This window comes from Eretmochelys imbricata, chromosome 20 (assembly GCF_965152235.1).
Source record: "Eretmochelys imbricata isolate rEreImb1 chromosome 20, rEreImb1.hap1, whole genome shotgun sequence".
NCBI lineage: Eukaryota > Metazoa > Chordata > Testudines > Cheloniidae > Eretmochelys > Eretmochelys imbricata.
Window position 1 is genome coordinate 1,554,671 of NC_135591.1, and position 22,128 is coordinate 1,576,798.

At 65.6% G+C, this 22,128-nt stretch overlaps 1 protein-coding gene across 1 annotated transcript; it reads right to left on the reverse strand.

The window, feature by feature from the left end:
- Positions 1 to 18,020: 18,020 nt before the first annotated feature.
- Positions 18,021 to 21,342, reverse strand: DDN (dendrin). The gene is given in 4 exon segments (XM_077838875.1): positions 18,021 to 19,923; positions 20,523 to 20,857; positions 20,859 to 21,108; positions 21,266 to 21,342. Coding segments are annotated over 4 exon segments (2,565 nt in total).
- Positions 21,343 to 22,128: the final 786 nt, after the last annotated feature.

Sequence of the window (22,128 nt, forward strand, 5' to 3'; positions counted from 1 at the left end):
GCCGGGGCCGGGCGGGAGGAGGGGCACAGAGGCAAAGATCTTCCCTGGGGAGGGATCAAAATCAGGGCCCTGCCCCCATCCCGCCGAGCAAGGGCACCGCACCCGAGCAGCTGCTGCCAGCCGGATTCTGCTGCCCCATGGCGCCGGAGCCGCCCTCTCGGTAGCAGACCCGGCCCCAGAGAACGGCAAGGGCCTGGCGGGGGTGGGGGGCATCCTCTCCAGACCCCTCCAAACTCTTCCAGGCCAGGACCACCTGCAGAGATCACCACCCGCCCAGTGGTGAACCGAGTGCCCTCCCCGCCACCCCGCAGGGTCTTATCCCTGGGCGCATGTGGGCGAAAAGGGCTGGATCAGCAGCCTGGATCCCTCCCCGCTCCGCGTCCTCTGCCAACGCCCCTTGCGGGAGGTTGGGGTGGGTCTCCCCAGCCCAGCGCTGGCCTCTGTACTGAGCCCCAGCCTGGGACACCCAGCCCCACCTTCACGCTGCTCAGTCACTCCCAGCCCCGGGCAGGATTCAGGTTAGCGGCCCAGAGACGGTGCCATCCGATGTCCCAGCCTCCCCCCGGCTGCAGGGCTGGCCAGGTCAAAGGCAGCTCGGAAAGCGCCCGGCACCCGCGATTACCCCTCGGACGCGTGTTTACAACGCTCACCAAATGCCGCTCATTTGCTTCTTGGACTCGGAGCATTGTGCCGGGAACAGGGTAGAAAACGCTGGTCAGTCACCGTTGGCTGGTCTGACTCGCGCGGTCAGAGCAAGGCTGAGAATTTGGTACGTAACGTGCACTGAAGAAGTGGTCGGAATCGCCAGTTTTGTTTTGTAAATAAAATATTTATTGTGAATGGTTTTATATCCCTTAGCACCCGCCTGGCCTTGCCTTGCCAACCGGTGGGTCTCCTAGACGATCCCTCTCCTCTGCCTTCGACAAAGATTTTCTTCCCCTGGCCTTTTGGTTTCTAATTAAAATAAGAAGAACAATGCTTTGTTACGGATGTCATTAATAGCGGGCTAGAGGCAAATAAAGGATATATTTTTATCAATCCAACGGCGTTTAATTTTTGGGGGTGGGGGTGGGTGCATGCCATGTCGCCATGAACCCCAGTGCAAAGGGCGCGGGAGACGCTGCCATACTGAGCTGGTAGCACTTTCCACGGCCGTTGCACTAGTGTAAGTGACATCAGGTGCAGGGCATGAGGGACCCCAAGATCTTAGGGCTGGAGGGAACTGTTAGGATCGTGCCGTCCGGGCGTGTGTGTAACCCAGCCAAGGACCCTCCCCCAGCACCACCTGCGTCCAGTCCCGAAGCTCCTGCCAGGAGACTCCACCCCAAGCCCAGGACAGCGGGTTCCAATGGTCAGTTCCCCTTGCTGGGTCTTACTTGTAGTTTGAGCTGATCTCGTTGTGCAAGGAGCCTGCTGCCCACATGGATCCTCAGACATCTTGTTGGAACGTACGTATTAACTGTACGTCAGTAGCTAACTACAGGAGCTTTGCTGAGCAGCTATGAACCAGCCGCCACACTCCACCCCAGAGATGGCTGCATTTCCCCTGCCCCGGTACTCCTCTCAGCTTCCTGCAGAGGGTGCTCGCACTCCACTGCGTCGGGGGGCCAAGCTGGGCCTTATTTCACTTCTGGGTGGCTCAGGCCAGACCCCTGGCTGGGTGCAAGCTGGGATGACTCTGGACTTGGTCCGGATCCTTGTCTTACGCCAGAGTCAGCCTGCAATCCTTGCCCCAGGCCCGTTGCCAGACCAGCCTGACTGTGAGTGAGCTCCGTCACTCAGAGCTCTACCCGTCATGTGCCCCGTGGTTTGGTGCAGGACACGGAAGGTGCGGATCCCGGAGACCACAGCTCCTGGGACGCGTGGTCCGCCCCATGCTGGGAGCTGGTCTGGGATCTGGCTGCACCACGGTCTGAGAGGAGGAGCAGGCCCGAGGCGGCAATTCCCCTACTCTCGCCCTGGCACACTTTGCTCCCCACCTGGTTTGGGGTTTCAGGATCTTCAGCGAGTGTGTTGCGAGCCGGGAGCCTCAAACCCACAGCTTGCTTCTGAGGAGGAGAAAGCAAATCCCAAGCCCCTCCCCGCGCCGAGCGGGATCAGCTAGAGAACGAACCTCCCGCCAGAGCTGGTGCTAAGTGGAAGCAGGCGACGAGCTGGGGAACTGCCTGGCTTTCATGTTTGGGCGGGGTCTGGGGTGAACCGCCGATCGCACCCCTTGCGGTTAAACAGGGAGGCCCAGCTGCTGGCGAAGGCCCCTGCACCGTCTCTCAATGCCCGGCGTGCAATGCCGGCGAAGGCCCCTGTACAGGCCTGTGTCACCTGGCATGCAATGATGGCGAAGGCCCCTGCACCGGCTCTCAATGCCTGGCGTGCAATGCCGGCTAAGGCCCCTGCACCGGCCTGTGTCACCTGGCATGCAATGATGGCGAAGGCCCCTGCACCGGCTCTCAATGCCTGGCGTGCAATGCCGGCTAAGGCCCCTGCACCGGCCTGTGTCACCTGGCATGCAATGATGGCGAAGGCCCCTGCACCGGCTCTCAATGCCTGGCGTGCAATGCCGGCTAAGGCCCCTGCACCGGCCTGTGTCACCTGGCATGCAATGATGGCGAAGGCCCCTGCACCGGCTCTCAATGCCTGGCGTGCAATGCCGGCGAAGGCCCCTGCACCGGCCTGTGTCACCTGGCATGCAATGATGGCGAAGGCCCCTGCACCGGCTCTCAATGCCTGGCGTGCAATGCCGGCTAAGGCCCCTGCACCGGCCTGTGTCACCTGGCATGCAATGATGGCGAAGGCCCCTGCACCGGCTCTCAATGCCTGGCGTGCAATGCCGGCTAAGGCCCCTGCACCGGCCTGTGTCACCTGGCATGCAATGATGGCGAAGGCCCCTGCACCGGCTCTCAATGCCTGGCGTGCAATGCCGGCGAAGGCCCCTGTACAGGCCTGTGTCACCTGGCATGCAATGATGGCAAAGGCCCCTGCACCGGCTCTCAATGCCTGGCGTGCAATGCCGGCGAAGGCCCCTGCACCGGCCTGTGTCACCTGGCATGCAATGATGGCGAAGGCCCCTGCACCGGCTCTCAATGCCTGGCGTGCAATGCCGGCTAAGGCCCCTGCACCGGCCTGTGTCACCTGGCATGCAATGATGGCGAAGGCCCCTGCACCGGCTCTCAATGCCTGGCGTGCAATGCCGGCTAAGGCCCCTGCACCGGCCTGTGTCACCTGGCATGCAATGATGGCGAAGGCCCCTGCACCGGCTCTCAATGCCTGGCGTGCAATGCCGGCTAAGGCCCCTGCACCGGCCTGTGTCACCTGGCATGCAATGATGGCGAAGGCCCCTGCACCGGCTCTCAATGCCTGGCGTGCAATGCCGGCTAAGGCCCCTGCACCGGCCTGTGTCACCTGGCATGCAATGATGGCGAAGGCCCCTGCACCGGCTCTCAATGCCTGGCGTGCAATGCCGGCGAAGGCCCCTGCACCGGCCTGTGTCACCTGGCATGCAATGATGGCGAAGGCCCCTGCACCGGCTCTCAATGCCTGGCGTGCAATGCCGGCTAAGGCCCCTGTACAGGCCTGTGTCACCTGGCATGCAATGATGGCGAAGGCCCCTGCACCGGCTCTCAATGCCTGGCGTGCAATGCCGGCGAAGGCCCCTGCACCGGCCTGTGTCACCTGGCATGCAATGATGGCGAAGGCCCCTGCACAAGCTCGCACCGCCTGGCGGAGGAGCACTGGGGAAGGAGATGGGGAAGAGGCCAGGACGCTCTAGAGTAACACCCAGTTCCTCCCAACGTGCTACACACAGGAATTACCATGCCTACCATTGAATGCAGCCACCTCTGGGGTGGAGTCTGGTAGCTGGTTAACAGCCACACAGTAACAATGCACCATAGTTTGGAAATCTAGAATAATGCGTCCAACTGAAAGGTCCAGGGGCTGCTTGTCTAATCTAATCCATCCATCTAATGTGTGGCCATCTCTCAGCTGGTCTCATGTGCCTGTCACCAGGACATCCAAGCTCTGATACAATGGGGCCTCTGGCCTCAGACATTTGCTTGGGACCGGGGGGCTGGTTCCCCTTAGTGCCAAGGAGTCTTTAGTGACCTCTGGCGGCGAATGATGACAAGACAGCGAATGAGCATCGTCCCGCACGGTCCCCTCCCGCTCCACTCGTGGGGAAGCAAAGCGAGGGAGCTGGAGTCTATCGTATGGTGCCCTGTTTGCACTGAGCCCGATCCCCCGAGGCATCCCAGGGCCTCGAGACACAGCGATTCCCCGGCTCCACGGAGCTGGCTAGTGGGGAGACGCTGGGCTGGGCTGGGTCTCAGCTGGGCCCTCAACACGGCACCTTTCCCCAGGGCTGAATTCACCCTTCGCTCTTTTGTCATGGGGCCTCTGTGCAGAAACACGCGGAGAAGGAGCACGGGGCCAGTGGGTGTGCCGCGAGGCTCACTGAACTGCCAAGCACCTGGTCGGCAGGTTCACCCCCAAGCCGTGTCCCAGCATTATCCCCAAAATGTCCTGCTGGCCTAGAGCCCCAGGAACACTGAGGTGCCCAACTCCCTTTGGGTTCAGTACCAGTCAGGATTCGTAGAAAGGCCCAGGACGGTGGGTGCTGAGCTCCTGGCGCTTGATCCAACACCGAGCGCAGCAGGAGGGCTTTCCCAAAGGGGCTGGGCTGGGGCAGAACAAGGCCTCATGGGTGGCAGTTAAACCAGACAGACGCTAGCGGCCTTTTCCCACCCAGGGTGCTGAGCCAGGGCAGCAAGCACCCGAAGGGAAGCGGACTCGCCGTGTCTCGACGGCTCCAGCTGCAGAGCGGAGGGTCTGGATGATGCGTTAGCCAGACACACGTCGCTAGCCTGGCTGCAGCAGGCAGGGTGAGACAGGAGGTCCCATGAGCGGCTCTAATGGGGCCTGCTCACCTGCAGATCTCTGTAGTTGCTCAGAGGTTAACCCCCCGCCCCGGTGGGACACGGGCCATGAGCCGGCGACGCGGCACCTCGAGTGGGACAGTATCAAATGCTCAGGAGTGGCGCTGGGGGCGTTTCCAGAAATACCTTCTCGTGGCGCTAGCGGAAAAGCTGATGCTTAGAAAGAAAGAAAGAAAGAAGAAGGAAAAAAAAGATTGTCCCTTTTTCTTGCCAAGGTGAAAAACACTCCCGGGTGCGGTAAAATAAAGAAATGCACAGAAAAAAAAAAAAAGACTGGAAAGAAACACATCCCGAAATAACCCTCCGGCAGCATCACCCTTGTCTGCCGGGAGCTATCGCTCTGCTAAATTCTGCCATGCCCAGGGCATGAAAATAACCCTGTTTGCCTGCGGTGGAGAGTTAAGAATATAGATAATGACATTCTTATAAGTCACCTCTGTTACTCAGGCTTTCCAGAGGGCTTGCTGAGCCGTATCACACCTTCAGCAGACAAAGCCCCCCTGAGATAGAGTCACACACACAACTGGCCTGCAGGGTGCAAATTATCTGGGCTTTATAAATACACTGGGTGGCTTTAAATATAGCTCCCCGCCCCCTCCCCCTGCGCGGTTCTGGGCCTGAGCTGGGAAATGCACTCCCTGCCCTCCCCCAGCCCCGTGGAAAGCCCATCACAGCTGGGAAGCTGTGTGACATCTGGCACCTTCGCCACTGGCTGGACTTTCCAGAGGGTTTTTGGTGTGTGTGGTGGGGGGGGGGGGTTGGTAGCTGAGGGCTGAAGGACACGCTCCAGCTTTTCAGTGCATTAAATCATGTGCACTAGTGTCACGCTCACACTCACCGTGTCAGGCCTTCCCTGTGAACAGCAACGGGGGCTCCAGCGGTGGGGTCCAAGCACTGGAAAAGACGGGCCAGAAGCGTGGCCCGTGCCTCGTGCTGCCCATCTGCGGGCTGGGCTGGGGGGTGTCTCATCCAGCCTGCAGAGCAAGAGAGCTGGGGCGGGCTAGCTGGGGAGGGGAGGATGGAGGCTGCAGCCTGGGCAGGGAGCCTTGGGATGCCACTGCTGCGAGCAGCCCCGGGAAAGGCTCAGGGGGAGATGGGTGACGTGCACACGACATCGGGGAGCGGGTGGGTGGCCATGGTGAGAAGAGGAGACGTCCCCTTAGCTCGCCAGCACCCTGCCTGGCCCAGGGAATGTTCCCCTCAGGCTGATTGGGCACTTGGGGCGGGGGAGGGCCCATACTGGCACCATACTGGGGGGCATTCTGCCACCGCAGGCTCGGCCTGTCACATGGGACCAGCCAAGGTCGCCTGTGGCTTCCCTCACAGCATCCTGGCTAAAGTCCAGTGCAGGCAATTCCCCCTGGTCCCGCCACATCCCCTGTGGGCTCCAGCCTCTCCGTCTCTTCCTGCCCCAGCCAGGCATGGCACCGCTATGTAGTTAACAGCTGCCGCGTTCCATCTCAGAGGTGGCTGCCTCTCAGCAGTGGGGGAAGTGACAAGAGTTGCTGGCACCAGCCCAGCCTCTCTCTCCGGGGGAGGTGAAGGGGGTTCCCACCTCTGCAGCTACATTGGTGCAGACTTCCCCCATCTCCGCAAGCCAGATTGTGCCTGTTACCAAAGGGGCTCAAGCGAGGGAGTCCCCCCTCCTGGACTCCAGTGGGTGCTCGGGAGATGGTCAGGATCGGGACCATTCCTACCACAGCGGGGGAGGGGAGTCCAGATGTGGAGTTTGGTTCATGTGCCCCCAGCCACATCCTGGCGCAGGGGAGGGGGCTGTTGTGGGAACGCGGGGGCCGCTCCCCTGCACCGATTACTCAACGTCAGCTTTAGCTCAGCCCGGTTCATATTAATCCTCGGAAGTAATTTAGCCGTCTCCGCTCGCAGCCCCGTCATTGTGGCCTGACCAGCCCCTTGCCTGCCTTCTAATTAACTCCTTGTGCCTCCGGTTTTGTGTCCCGCGAATACCCCACCTGGTTGGGCCCGCCTCTCCGCTTCCCCCCTCCCCGGGAGCATTCCTGTCCCGTCGGGCTAAGGCACCGCAGCAACCGTGGCAGGGATCGCCCCTAATCCGCGGGCACGCCGGCATCTGCTGGAAAGGCAGCCCGCCACCCCCTGGCTGTTAGGTGACCAAGGCCTGAGAGAAACAATTAGGGACAAAGCTGAGAGCCCCAGGGGTCTAATACAAACCTTCACGGGACGGTTGTGTGGCATTTGGGGAGTTTAATGAATTGTCCATCATGCTTTTCAGGTCTGGACGGCGGGGCTGGATTAATCTGAGAAACCACAGTGGGTAGGAGCCACTAAGCCTGTATTTATTACTCTTCCATTGTAACTAATTGAGGTAATTATCTGTGACTCCAGCCCTGCTTAACAATGCTGCATTCACGCCGCAAGGCTGTGTCCCCCGACCCCCCCCCCCGCAGCCCCTCTCGCTGAGCCGAGGGGGCCGCACCGCAGAGCACCATGGGCCTGCCCACAAGGCCCTGCGCCTGCCAAGGACCAAATACACAGCCCCTGGCCCAGAGACGGGCATCTCCCAGCTCGCTGCTCAGCCCCACCAGTGACGAGGGTCTGGCCTGGCAGTACAGCCCCCAGCAGCACCTGGGCTGTGCGGGGCAAGGATGGAGGCCCTGGACCCACAGGCCCACTCCTTCTCCATGTGCATTTTGCACTGGCTTGCAGCCGGCCCTCTGGAGTACTGGGGGGCTGGTTTGGCCAGGCTACAGGGCCAGGGGTTCAAGCCAGGGCACAGCCCATGCGTTGACTGTGAGGGCCCCAGCTCCGGCCCATCGAGGCGTGGGGAACACCTCGCCAGAGCAGGCGTTGCAGTTAAAGGGCAGGTCTGCAGTCGGGCGGGGGGGGGGGTCAGAGCCAATCCTGCAGCAATCTGACCCCTGCGGTGCCTGGGGGCTGTTCTCCCCCCCCCCCCGCCACCCCCCACTTCTGTCCCGAGCTCTTCTCTCCTGCAAGTGCCTTGCAAGGGGTGAAAATTCACCCCCACGGGGTTCCCAGGCAGGCCCCCCCCCTGCACCCCTGCTCCCCCCCCTCCGGCCAGGACGGTGGGGGTTGGCCTACTGCACAGCGACATCTTGTGGCCGCCTGTGGGAACCACACCGCAGGACGGCTCCAGCCCTCCCAGTCCGTGCCCAGGGCCCAGTGCAGCTGCCATGCTGGTGGCAATGGAAATGTGGGGGCAGGGGAGCGTGAGGCCTCGCTCATCTACGTGCACCCTGAGCCCCCCCTTTACTTGCCCTCCCCCCCCAGCCCCTGCTGTCTTCCCCATTCCGGCCAGCAACCCGCCTCCCTCCTGGGCTGGCCCGCGTGGTGCTGAGCCTGTCCCCACTAGACAGCCACCCCCCAATTATCCCCACCCTGAACTACAGCAATCAGCACCCCCCCCCCCAAAAAAAAAAAAAAAAAAGCTGGGAGCTGCCAGGCTGAGCGCCGCCCCTGTGGGGGCAGGCTGGGGCCCAGAGCAGGGAGGAAGTGGAGGGCCAGGAGGGGAATCATTGCAGGCCAGCCCAGCGCCCGTCTTCCCCCAGCCCCATGAGCAGAGAGCGGCCCTCCCCGGCCTCCCAGCTCTCCCTGCGGATGCTGTGGGGCAGGGGCAGGGGAAGGATGCTAGGAACAGATGAGCCAAGCACCAGGCCCAGCCTGCCAACCCCACGGCTCACGAGTCACTGCCTTGTTGGGCCCCGCAGCGGTGACAGAGAAGCTTCTGACTTGGGGCAGAGAGCTACCAGCACCCCACCTGCCCCTCCTGCCTCTGGCCCCCCCATCCCCAGGCACCCCAGCTGCCCTGCCCCCAGCCCCGGCTGCCCTGCGGCTGGGTGGGCTCGCTCTCCCAGGCCCAGCACAGCACACGACAGGGAGGTGGGCAGGTGGCTGGGCGCTCGGGCCAGGTGCAAAGCGCTCGGCTCTGGGAGGGCCTGGCACATTCTCGTGGGCATGGCCAGGTGTACACTTGCATACTCACCCCCCACACATACACTCGTGCACTCTCACATACACCCCCGAGGCTCACCAGGCTGGAATCCCAACACAGCAGTGCCAGGAGGAAGCTCACAGCCCTGGGGCCTCAAGAGGGCACTGTTGTGAGGAAGTTCACACTGCCAAAACAGAGGCTCTCAGCTCCCCTTCCCCACCCGATGAGGCAGGTATCATCGCTGTCCGGGGGGAGGGGTCAGTGCTAGCCCCAGCAGGACACCCCATCCCCTGCCTTGAGGGGGGGAAAGGCAGCTTGGTGGTGGGGCCAGGGTGCTGTAGGGCAGGCTCCAAACAGGTGTCCCTGGGTGCCAGAGATGGGACAGCCCTGGGGTGCCCTCAGCTTTACCCAGCCTGGATTTAAATGCATGGGAAAGGGGCAACCTAGTTGGCTGCTCAGTCTATGGGGCGCGGGAACCACAGGGTCTGTCTGTGCCCAGAGAGCCCCCTTCGCATTCACCGTGGGCTGGGCCCTGGCGCGGCAGCCAGCTCCAGGCACAGCCCTGCTGCACCACAACAAACCCAGACGTGCCGGCTGCCCTCCCTCACTCAGCACCAGAGCTGCCCCCCGTTGCCAGGCCAGGACCAGCTGGGACCCCAAGGAACAGGAGCCGGCTGCTGCAACCGCATCGGATTGTCCTGGAGTCTCCTGGAGCGAACCCTTTCCTGAAGGTTTCAGAGTAGCAGCCGTGTTAGTCTGTATTCGCAAAAAGAACAGGAGACTTGGGACACCTTAGAGACGAACCAATTTATTTGAGCATGAGCTTTCGTGAGCTACAGCTGAATGCATCCGATGCAGTGAGCTGTAGCTCATGAAAGCTTATGCTCAGATAAATTGGTCAGTCTCTAAGGTGTCCCAAGTCCTCCTTTCCTGAAGGATTGTGTCCTGTGCTGAGACCTGCAGGGTACGAACCCAAACCAGCCCCCGTGTCACCATCGCCCCCAAGGGTTGGTCACCACCAGCCCTGGGGCCTCCCGGCCGGAGCCCTGGGTGTGTGTGGCCGGCAGGGCAGGAGCGGGGCAGGAGGTCCGGGGCCTGATCCTGCTCTCAGCTGCAGCACGTAAATCTGGGACTCCCCCTCCCAGGGAAGCAGCATCAGAAGCCAGGCCAGGCCCCGTCCACAGCAGCCCAGCTGCCTTTAATTTGGGCCCCATCCCAGAGGGGAGAGGCCGTGGGTCAGGCCTGCCTGCGGCTCGCCTTGGCCTGCATGCTACCCAGCCCAGCCCCCGCCCGCTCTGCACCCCCTGCCCAGCCCCAGCCTGCTCTGTGCCCCCCAGCCAGCCCCCACCCACTCTGTGCCCCCCAGCTCAGTCCCCGCCCGCTTTGCGCCCCCTGCCCAGCCCCCGCCTGCTCTGCAACCCCCAGCCAGTCCCCGCCCACTCTGTGCCCCCCAGCCAACCCCCACCGGCAGCTCTGTGCCCCCCAGCCAGCCCCCGCTGGCAGCTCTGCGCCCCCCAGCTCAGCCCCCACCCGCTCTGCACCCCCTGCCCAGCCCCAGCCTGCTCTGTACCCCCAGCCAGCCCCCGCCCGCTCTGTGCCCCCCAGCCAGCCCCCGCCGGCAGCTCTGTGCCCCCCTGCCCAGCCCCCGCCTGCTCTGCATCCCCCAGCCAGCCCCTGCCCGCTCTGTGCCCCCCCAGCCCAGCCCCCGCCGGCAGCTCTGCACCCCTCAGCCCAGCCCCCACCTGCTCTGTGCCCCCCCTAAATATCAGGCGTATGGAGTCTTCCCCCCCCAGCGAGCCCCTCCCAAAGGTTTGTCGGACATTTGCGTTACACAAGGGCTCTGCTCTGCACTGTGCCCACAGCCCTGGTATCTCGGCACCAGCCTGCTGCCTTGGCCCAGCAGAGACAAGCTGGCTCCTCCCCCAGCCCCCTTCCCCCAGGGGCCAGGCCCTGCTGGTGCTGGCCCCCGGCTGGCTCCACGCCGTGTGGCCGAGGCCCCGTGGCTGGCAGGGGTGTGGCCAGGAGCGAGCCCCAGAGCTGCGCTCCGGAGCCAGGCCTGAGCGGGTGGCTGTGGTTGAGCGAGCAGCTGTTCCCGGCTGTGGTGAGTCGGGGCCCCGGGCGTGCCGCTCGCTCGCGGGAGCCCTTCCCCGGCCCTGGGCAGTTCAGCGAGAGGCCAAACCCGGCCCGGCCCTGCCCCCAGCGTGTGTGGCCAGCGGGGAGGGAGGTCGGGGCTCCCCAGAGCCAGGGGGAGCGGGGCGGAGGTCGGCACTGGGGAGCTGTTCCAGTCACGCAGTGTGGAGACGCTGCCCAGGCCTGCTCCCCAGCCAGGCCCCGGGGCTGCTGCTGGCTGAGACCCCGAGCCCCTGGCACTCACTTCACGCCAGAGACACGGTGCGGGGTCCACGGACACACAAGGGGGTGCAAGGCCTGGGTGTGCACACGCACACACACGAGCCTGCACAGATGTGAACACACAAGCACACACACATGAATACACGGGTGCACGCCCGCCCCCTCCTCCTGGGACCTGCTGGGACCCCCGGCTCCCCGGCTGGCGACCGGCACCCAGATTGCGGGCTGGGCCATGCCGGGAAGGAGCCATTCGGGACCGAAAGCTCCTCGCACAGCTCCAGGGTCGGGGAGGGCCAGGGGCTGTGGATGGGAGGGGATGGCGAGGAGGGTGGGGGGTCTCGATCATCTCCAGCCGCCAGAAGGCAGCTGAGACCTGGCCAAATTCGTTGCCCTTCCGAGCGTCCTCTGCTCCCGCCCCGCCACCCACCAGGTGAGGGCAGATTTCTCGGGCTGGTCTGTCCTGCAGGGCCACGCCAGGCCAGACAAATTGGGAGCAGATTCCCCGGCCAGCCTTGGGCGTTACAGGAACGGGGTGGGCGGTGGCCGCTTGCCGTGACTCAGGCGCTCCCTCCTCTGCGGGCGGCGGGTTCACATCTGGGTCCCCCTCATCGTGCCCCCCCCAGCGCTGGCTACGGCCGGTCGCTGCGCTGGTTTCTGCGCTGCACCGGGGCCCAGCGTCAAACACAGCTGAGCCAGAGAGCAGCAGACACAATGCGGTGCCAGCAGGGGGCGCTGGGGGTGCAGGGCAGGGCGCTGGCTGGGCGGGGGGGAGCGCCTGGCTACTCCAGCCCCAGCCTCTCCCAGTAGGGGGCGCTGTGGGGGCAGGGGGGGCACGATGAGGTGCGGGGAGGAGAGCTGCCCCGTTCCGCTGCCCCTCCAATCCCATCTAAGGCTCATTTCCCCTGCCCTGCCAGCCTGCTCCCGAGCAGGTATCCAAGCCCTCGCCCCATGCCAGACGTGCCGGGGACTCCTCCCAGCGCCCCCTGGGCATGGGACCTTTCACCGTCGGGGGGCCCAGTACTTAGATCCCGCAGTGGGGCGGGGATACCAGGCTGGAGAGGCCAACAGGACAAAGAGGGTATGGCGGAGCCGGGGGCCCCTTCCTCTACCCAGTGGCAGCAGGTGCATCCTTATTGGGGCCCCTCTTGCCCTGGCCGGGGTCTCCCAGCCGCCCCCAGGGAAGGGGGAGTTTTCCCAGCCGGAGGGGGGGTTGCAGTGGAAATGCTCCGGTGACGTTGCGCCGCCCCGGGCATCCCAGACGAGAGGCCCCCGCTGGGAATTTGGGGCTTGTGGTCAAGCCGGGATCTGTCCTAATTGCAGGTCTGCTGGCGGGATCGGGCAGCTCCTGTGTCACCCGGACCAGTCAGAGGCTGCGTGGCCGGGGCCCTGGGCAGCTCGCCCAGCCCACCTGTGGGCACCGCCGCCCGCTCGCCCCCACCCGCCCTGGCCATGGCTGGGGTCAAAGGTCAGGGGGAGTCCGCGGGCCCAGCCCGGCTCGAGAGAGAAGAGCAGAGATGGAGTCAGCCCCTCTCACAGCTGGTGTATCGTGCGCCCCTCAAGGCACCATGCTCTGCGTGTCACACGTCACATACACCCCCCCGGTGCAACACACGCTCCCCCACCAGCGTGCGCACACACGCACTCCATACACAACACCCAGACACATGTGTTGGGCCGGCACCTGGACGCCACCGGATGTGTTCACAGGTCCCCAACCCGCCCACGCGTCCCAGGCCCACCCGCACGGCAGGCCTGCACTCAGTGTGAGCACACACGTCCCCGTGCAGGCTCTGAGCGTGCACACGCACAGAGGGATGTGTGATAACACACCCATGTGCACACACCCCCTCCCGGTGCATGGGGCTTGGGGGGACGGTACCGTGGGGAGTGCCCAGGGGGAGGAGGACCCAATCCCCACCTTTGGCCAGTACTCAGACCCCCTGGGCCAGGGGCAGGGCCTCAGGGAGAGCTGGGTGAGTGATTTGCAGGGGAGCAGGGTTTGCGGGGGGCTCGGCCCATCCTCCCCGGAGTTCAGCCGGCAAGTGCTGGGTTTGGGGGCAGAGGGCAGCTGAGGTTCTGGCACCGGCCGGAGCTGGATTTAGACGGTCATTTTCTCAGCAGGGAGCTGGGAGGGGTTTGGGCAGCGCTCGGCTCATGGAAACCATCGTCCCGGTCTTCCCCCGCAGTCTGTGGTGCACCCACCGCGTCGGCTTCCACCCCCACGGAGCAGGGCAAGTGCCAGGGCAGGGGGTGCCCTCCCAGGGCCTGGGGGTCTGACACCCCCGTTGCTCAGAGCGCCCGGGCCCCCTGCCCCCACACACCAGCTGGCTTCACCTGGGCTTTGGGGACGTTTCCATCCTGCAGCTCGGGGGGCGGATCAGAACTGAGCCCCCTGTGCTCCCTGAACCGGATGAGTCCGGTCTTGCCACAAATCCATGGCTGCCTGGCTCAGCGCGGGTGCCCGAGACTACGGCGAGACGGCAGGAGAGGAGTCCGAACTTCCCAGCCCCCGCCACTCCCACCAGAGGAGAATCTCTGCTAGCCGTCAGCACTACAGGTCTCATGACCCACAGGCAAGAGGGGCTTAGTCCAAACAGCAGGGGGCAGGCCTGCACCAATCACCTGGGCTCTGCGGCCCATTTTCAAACCCACCCACCCCCAGCGTGGGGGCAATGGGGGGCAGGGCTGACGGGGAAACACCCAGCGTGGGGCAGGCAGAGACCAGGGAACCACTGCCCCAGGGGGCATTGGTAAAGAGTGGGCTCAGCAGGCCCTGGGGAGCAGGCCAGGCTGGCTTGGGCGGGGTGGTAGGAGCCTCTCACCTGTGAGTGGCTTGGTCCAGTCTAGGCCCCTGTTAGCGGCTCCGGCAGGTTGTTCCCATCAGACGGTGCCGAGAGTTGAGTTTGGTGGGTCACAGCTCACTCCGGGTGTCATGGAAGCTACATGCCGGATCCGCCCTGTCTCAGCAGACGGGCCAAGGGATGAAGGAGCTGCAGCTCGAGCTTCCCATCTGCCCCTGGGCTCAACACGGCTGGAGCCCTGGGCAGTCCACCAAGGATCTGGGGGGCCAAACACTTTCGCTCTGCCCCCCTCCCTGCTCCCCTGCCAGCTGGGCTCCCATCAATTGAGGCCAGTTAGACCAAGTGGCCCTGGTTTTCAGGGAGGCTCAGCTCTGCTGAGTGCCAGGGCACCAGGCGGGGTCCATGGCTGTGTGGCACCCCCGGAAATCAGGCCCTGAAAGTACCGCAGCCTGGACCCCAAACTGACCCGCTCACCCCTGAGAGCAGCCAGCACTCAGCAGAGAATGTGTGCACTGCCCCCTGGGCCATGGGCCCCCTTTGTGCCCCTCCCCACCCCCAGACTAGTGTCCTGGCCCCCCAGCACCCTGGGCAGTTCTTACCCCAGGGGGTGCAACATACCACCTCTGTGGTTTGCATTTTGCCCTGGGACAAGTGACCCCTGGGGAAAGAGGAGGTGGGGAAAGAGGAGGTGACACAGTGGGGGTGCGATGCAGGAATCAGCCCCGTCTCTATCTACAGCCCCTTCAGCGATGGGGCCCTGGCCCTGCTGGGTACCCCCACAACACCCGGCATGATCCACAACTACCCCACTGTTCCCGCTCCGCGTCCGTCCCGGCTGGGTGCCCAGGGGGGCCAGCCTGAATGGGCAGCTGAGAGGAGATGCTCTGGGACGTGGGTCACATGACCAGCCAGGGGGGCACAGAGCCCTTCCCATGGTAAAGCCAGGTGCTGGGGCCCGGGGAAGGTGGGCCCATGTGTGTGGGGCTGGCCCACAGGGGGGCACAGGGGCAGGTCTCGGTCGGTGTGAACAACAAGGGGGGATCTGATAGCACCTGTGGGTCTCCCTAGCTCTCAGCCAAGTAGCACACACAGGTTCTGGCTCAGCCAGCTGTGAGGGGCCAGAGGCCAGGGTGACGGGCTGGGATCCCCGGCCTGGAGACACTGGGAACTGGCCCGGGGCCCCCCAGCTCTCCCCGGGGCCCGGTGTCCACACGGGATCCCAGCAGTCGAGAGTGAGCAGAACTTGGTTCCTGCGGCCCCTGGCCGAGCCGCCTGGAGGGGAGCGCTCCAGCTGGGGGGCGAGGGTTGGTTTTTTTAACCTGCCGGGGTCTCTTTAAAAGGAAACAAGGCGAGAAAGTCATCGCAGTCCTGAAATAGGGCTCGGGCTGGCACCGCAGGGGGCGGGAGAGCGGCCAGCGCCAGGCCTTTGTGTTGGCGGGCAGAGTCCATCTCGAAAAGTCTCCTTAAAAAAGGAAAGTGTGAGTGGCTGACAGCAGGATCCTGCACTGGGGGTTATATTTACCCGCCTGACTCAGAGCCCGAGCTCACCCCTGCCCGGAATCCGGGACACTGCTCCGGCTGGGGGGGCGGCCGGAGTCCAGGGCGCCAGGAGAGACGGGGTTAGCTAAAGGACAGCAAAAGATGATTCCCCCGCAGCGAGCCCCGTGGGGGGCTGGAATCTTTGCCCCAAGGGCGGGGCAGGGAGCCCCTTGGCGTGGGGTCTGAGGGCCAGTTTGGGGCTCCAGCCAACGGAGGGGAGGGGTCCGGGGCCTGGCACTCCCGGGGAAATACAAGGAAAGGGAGGAGCTAGACCAGGTGATGGGGGTGACTGGGATTAGGTCTGGGACACCTGAGTTCTATTTCCAATGACAGGAAGGGAGAGAGGTCTACATGGGTTAGAGCAGGGGGGTCTGGGAGGCAGGACTCCTGGGTTCTCTCCCTGACTCGGAGTGGGGTCTAGTGGGTTGGAGCAGCGGGGCTGGGAGGCAGGACTCCTGGGTTCTCTCCCTGGCTCGGGGTGAGGAGCGCGGTCTAGTGGGTTGGAGTAGGGGGGCCGGGAGGCAGGACTCCTGGGTTCCATTCCCAGCAGTGGGTGGGGAACGTTGCCTACTGGGGCAGAGCGGGAATCAGTCAGGACTCCTGGGTCCCACACTCATTCCCCGGCACATGGCACCTCCTGGCTGCCCTGGGCAGTGAGGTCCCAGCCGGCTGCTCAGACCTGTGTCAGGGAGATAATGACAGGGCCCGCGGGAGGTGGAGGAGCTGGTTTTAAATAAAGTGCAAATTGGACACATTAGTTGTGCGGTTTGTTTTCTTTCCAGCTGGGGGATCCTTCCCCCATGGGCAGCATGAGTAAGAGGTGGTGGCTGTCCCAGCATGGGGGGCGGGGGGGCTTTTTGCCATCACCCCCCCCCTTCCCCCGGGTGACTCACCTGCTGGAGTCCCAGCAGCTCCCTAGGTGCCCCATGAGGTCAGAGCCCTCAGCCACAGCCCAAACCAAAGGTTGGCAAGGGGGGGCCCTTCACTCATTCGTTGCCCCCCCCTTGCCCACGGGGACCCAGTGAGGCTGCCAAGGGCCACGCCTCCCCCAGCACCGATATACCCCACCCAGGATTCATGCATCTGGAGGGATGGCGGGGGGGCAGGGCTCCTGGTTTCTATTATGGGGGGGGAGTGGGGTCTAGTGGGGGTATGAGCGTGGGGGGCTGGGAGCCAGGACTCCTGGGTTCTCTCCCAGCCCCTGGCCTCCACAGACCCATGTTATTCAATACATACGGGGGCAGGCCGGCGGCTGCGATGGGGGTGGGGAGAAGCTCCCCCAAACAAAGAGCCCCGGGACCGAGCCATGCCCCGGAGCCCCCGCCCCGCGTGCCAGGGGGCTGGGAGCTGCGCCCGCGGACCGGCTGCGGGGCAAACTTGGGTGCGTCGCGCCCTCTAGTGGCGGTTCCGGGAACGGCCGCCTCCAGGCGCCTCCCAATTGTTGGGGGAGGGTCTCTTCTACCCTCCCTGCGTTGGGTTGTGAACCCTGGTGCCGGGGACGGGAATTCTCACCCCGCCCGCCCCCCACCAGGGACTCAGCAACCCAGTGTTGAGACTCGCCTGTTTCTTGAAGGCCTTTCATCTCCAAGGAGCCCATCGCCTCTTTCCCCAGCAATGGCTCCGCCCAGCGCGGAAATGCAGCCACCTCTGGGGTGGGGCGCAGCAGCTGTTTGGAGGCACAGGGAATCCCTCACCCAGCAATGGAATGCAGCCACCTCTGGGGCAGAGCCCTGCAGCTGTTTGTCAGCAAAGCTGCACAGGAGTCCAGGCGCGGGCAGCTGCAAGTAGCGAGGGGTTGGTCAGGGTATAAACTCACAGACACGGCAACAAGGCCGGAGCAGAGGCCCCCCCAGGGGTTTATTTCTCTGTGGAACATTTTACAGCAGGCTCAATTCACACAGAAGAGTCTGGGGTACAGACCCAGAATCCTCCATTAACTGCCCCCCCGGCAGGGCTGTATCCAGGGCAGGGTGAGCGGGGCAGCTGCCCAGGGTGCAAAGGCACGGGGGGGGGAATGGGGTGTAAAAATGGTGAAAAAACCCGATGGGAGTGTGTGCAAATATGCTTGCTCACCAGAGGCGCTAAAAGGCCTTGTTACAGCTCTGCCAGGAATGGTGCCAGGCCGGCACTGACTACACAGATGGCGTGAGAGGGAGCCTGGCCTGGGGGGCCTAGCTGGGTCTATCCCGGTGCGTCCCTTCCAGTCGGCTCCCTGCACCCCTCTGGGCTCCCAGCCCCACCCCTGGTGATGAGCCCTTCTGGGGGTCAGCCTTGTTCTCCCAAAACTAAGGGGTATTTGAGTTGCCCGGCTCAGCCATACCCCACTAAGCCACACCCTGTCAGGACACGCCCCTCATGGACACGCCCTGCCAGGCCCCGCCCCTCCTAAATATGTGAGAAGGAGAGAGGAGGGCAGGGGCAAGGGGAAAAAAGCGCAGGGTGCATGAGTGGGGCAGGGCCCCTCCATCGCCCTCACCCCCTTCTGGGCCCCGCTGCCCCGGCCCCGCTCAACTCCAACCCCCCTGGCTCCCCAGCCTCAGGGCTGGGTCCCGCCCTGGCCCCCGGGGGCCCCCCCTGGCCGGCCGGGAGGACAGTGGGGTCGGAGACGCTGCTCTCCAGGCTGCTGCTGCTGTAGGCCAGGGCGTCGTGGCGTGGGCGCCCCCTCCAGGCCACGGGGCTGCGCGGGACCGGGCCCTCGGGCTCCTCGTCCGTGTCCGAGTCGGGCGCCGTGTGCCGGCGGATGCGGGACACGGCCTCGCGCAGGTCGCGGGTGCAGAGCGCCGGGCGCTTGGCGCAGGGCCGGGCTCGGGGACGCAGGGCCTGCGGCTCGCCGCGACTGGCACCGTCCCCGGGAGCCTCCCTGCCCCAACCCGGCCCTGGCTGCACTGGTGGATTGGTGCCATCCCCAGGGGTCTCCCTGCTGCACGGGACCCCCGGCGGCTCTTCGGGGGAAGCAGCCGGGCTGGGCAGCCCATGCACTCTGGGGACCCCCACCAGCGGCTCCGGGCTGCCAGGAAGGGCTGCTCCTGCCTGCTGGCCCCAGCGCCCAGGGGTCTCTTGCTGGGCACAGGCCCCTTGCTGCTCCACCAGGCCCAGCTCGGCTGTGGGGAGCCCCAAGATCCGAGCCGCCCTCTCCCCCAGGGAGCCGTCACCAGGGGAAGGGGAAGGGGGTGGGGGCCCTGCCGCCCACTCAGAGGCCCCAAGGTGGGGTCGGCTGGCCAAGAGCAGCCTCTGGCATGGCGAGGCCGGGTCCCGGGGCGGGGGGGACCCCAGGAGCTGCACCTGCTTCCGCCGGGGGGGCGGGATGTACTCGGCGCGGATCACCACGCAGGTGGCATCGATCACAAAGACGCCCCCATGGCAGCTTCGGCCTTCGGCTGTGGGGGACTGGCCAGGTGCCTTCCCCGCGGGGCGGGGAGAGGGGGGTGCCCTGCGTTCTGGCCGGCCCCTCTGCTCCCAGCCCTCCTGCTGCCCACTCCTGGTGCTGCCCATGGAGCTGGGCGCGTAGCCAAAGCCCCAGCCGGAGGGGAGTCGCTGCCAGCCCGGGGCAGAGCTGGGCCCCGCTGCATCCCAGCCCCCGGAGCCATGGGCCCTGCCAGCCTCTCCGGATGCCCGGGGCAGCGTGTGGCTGCCACCGTCTGGGCTGGACAGCGGGCGGAAGAGGGAGTCAGCCGAGCCACCCCGGGCCGTGGGTCGCACCGTGCCCTCCAGCCCCGGGCAGAAGAGCCCTGACCCAGCGCGGCGCCCCAGGGAGCCCGACCCCGCATGGTAGCTCCAGCCACCCAGGACCTCCTGGGGGAGCCTGGCCAGCCGCGGCCGGGGGCGGCCTGAACAGGGGGTGGGCTCCGGGCTGCCTCCGGCGGGCCCCTTCCCATGGGGTGCTGCCCGGCCCCGCTTGGCGGCCGGCGGCTTGGGGGCGGCGCGGGGCCGCTTGGTGGGGAGGGTGCGGTGGGGTGCGTCATAGGCGGGGGGCGAGACATAGGGCGGGGGCCGTGGCTCATTCGGCTTGCGGCTGCCCCGCCCCACCCGGAGCCGCCTCAGCATGTGGGTCTCATAGCTGGGGGGCCTGGCTGGGGGTGGCCCCCCGGCACTCCCTGCCAGCCGCCTCCTGCCCAGGACGCTGTCCGCTGCCCCCTGCCCCCTCCTCTCTGGGGGGGCTGCCCAGCCCAGGCCCCTCCTGCCCTCCGAGCCGCCCCTCGGCTTCCTCTCGTTGGGGGCGTCCCAGTCCCCTGGCGCCCCCTTCCCCAGCCGGGGGTCGCCGCTGGAGGGCAGGTGCTGCAGAGGAATCGTCTTGCTCCACGTGGGGTCCTGGTGCGCACGGGCCCCCGGGTGCCGGGCCGGCCACAGCTCAGCCGTGAAGCGCTTCTCCAGACACCTGCAAGGCAGAGACCCGCTCAGGGCCCAGCCTGGCGGGAGGGGGCCCGGCTGGCCCACCCACTGCTAGGCCACTTGGGGGGGTGGGGCTCAGAGGCCCCGGATAGCTCACTGTGGGGGTGGGGAGGGTCCCACTAACTGGGAAGGGGTGCACACCAGGGTGGAACATGGGGCGACCCTGCTCCTAGCACTGCCCCTCCCACCCTGGCAGACACCCCCTGGCTTTCCTGGCCCCGTGGAGAGGGCAGCAGTGCCCTGGGTGCCCACACATGGGGTGGGGGACAGGCAGGGGTTGCAAGGGGTTTGCCGTGTGCAGGAAGCGGGGGTGACTGATGGGAATCGGGGAGCCTTGGCCAGCAGTGCAGGGGCGGGGGGGGCCCTGTTGGGGTGATGCCAGGGAAAGGGGAGATGCGTCCCAGTGCTGACCCACAGCCCCCTTCTAGCCCAGCCCTGGGCTCCCCGCGTCACACAGCTCTGCCGGTGCCCCTCACGCCTGACCTGCAGCCCCCTGCTCAGGCAAGCGAGCCTAGGGAAAAGCTTTGCAAAGCAAGCCCTCCGCCCCCCGGGAGGAATGATCTAGTGAGACAGGCCCTGACTCACGCGTACTCCCCCGAGATGCTCCGGTAGATCCAGGGGGTGCCGGAGCCCCGTGCGGGCCAGTGCCCTGGGTCCATGGCGCTGCCGTGGCTGCAACAAGAGACCGTGTTAATCTCAACCACCAGCAGGTCCGTCCGCTTGCAGATCTGCAGGTGCCCAGTGCCCGGTGCCCCCCAAGGCCCATGGCCCCCCAGCACTGGGCAGCCCAGCATGGTCCCAGGGGACTTGCTTGTCCGGGCGTGGCGAGCCGGGCGAGCCCACGAGGGAGCGCTACGCGGAGAGGGAGGGATGGGGCTGCTTGCGAGCTAGGGAGCTCTGCACCAGGGCTGTGTCGGCAGCATGCACCGGGAGCAGCTCTTTGTGCGGGCGGGTGCGTACCAGCCTGCCAGCAGCCGGAACGGAGCGTGCACACAGGGGGGGACACACACCCCCCCACAGCGAGTGCTTGGACCGTGCACGCCCTGAAACACACGCAGCTCTCCAGCCGGGCCTGCAGCCTGGCCCCTGCCAGCATCCCTGGCATGGCCCCTCTCCCGGTGCCCTGCAGACACCCCACTCCCCCCAGCCCCCACTGGCGCCTGGCTGGGCCCTGGGCGATGGCAGGACCTGCAGCTGAACCCCATGAATGCTGCCCGCTCCCCGACTGCTCTGCGGGACACCACGTGGTCATGGGGGGCGGGGGGCTTGTTGCTGGGGGACACCCCCTTCCCAAGTGATGCCCCAGACCCTGGGCTGCCCCCACGTACCTGCTGACGGGCACCTCCTGCAAGCCCAGCTGGGCGGAGCTCAGCTCAGCCTGGGGCCCGTGTGTGGGGGGGGTCATTGCTGGGGATCCCTCCACCCAGCAGCGCTGGGGCCTCAGCAAGGCGATGGGCGCATGGTACCTGCCCCCCACGACTGAAAGGGCCTCCCAGCTGCTATCCCCCCCACCAAAGCTCTGCTGGTGTCACGACAGCCCCCCCAGCCCTGCCGGGGGAGGGGGCAGCGCCGAGCAAAGCTGCTTAGTGGTTAGAGCCAGGACGCCTGGGTTCCGTCCCCAGCTCTGGGAGGGGCGTGTGGGGCTGGGCGCCGGGATGCCTCGCCCGGCCAGGGCCACGGTGCCTCAGCCCTGAGCCTGCCACACGGGGCATGGAGGAATGAACCCACTGAAGGGGGGGGGATCAGGGCTCAGCTACCCCAGGCTTTACACAGGGACCCCCCCTTCCCCCCGAGAGATGCCGCAATCACAAAAATTACATGGTTTGGCACAACGTGCTGCAGCCCACGCCGGCTCCGAGCGAAACCTAGCAACCAGGCGCCGGCATGGCAACGGGCCCCGGCACGGGTGGCACCAGCTCTGCCGAGAGGGGCTGGGGGGGCTCTGCCGAGGCGATATCGGGGGCCCCAACGAGTCGGGCTGGGGGCTTGTCCCTCTGGGTAGAGCAGCAGGTGGGGGGCTCTGCTCTGCTCTGCTCTGCTCTGTCCGGGGTGGTCACTGGGGACAAGGGTCCCTGCTCAGTACTGCTGATGGGAACCCAGGAGATCGGGACGGGGTCATGGCCCCCTTAGACTCAGGGCTCCCACCCGGGCCAGAGCAGGATCCGGCCCCCAGGGCAGCAGGGTACCAGGC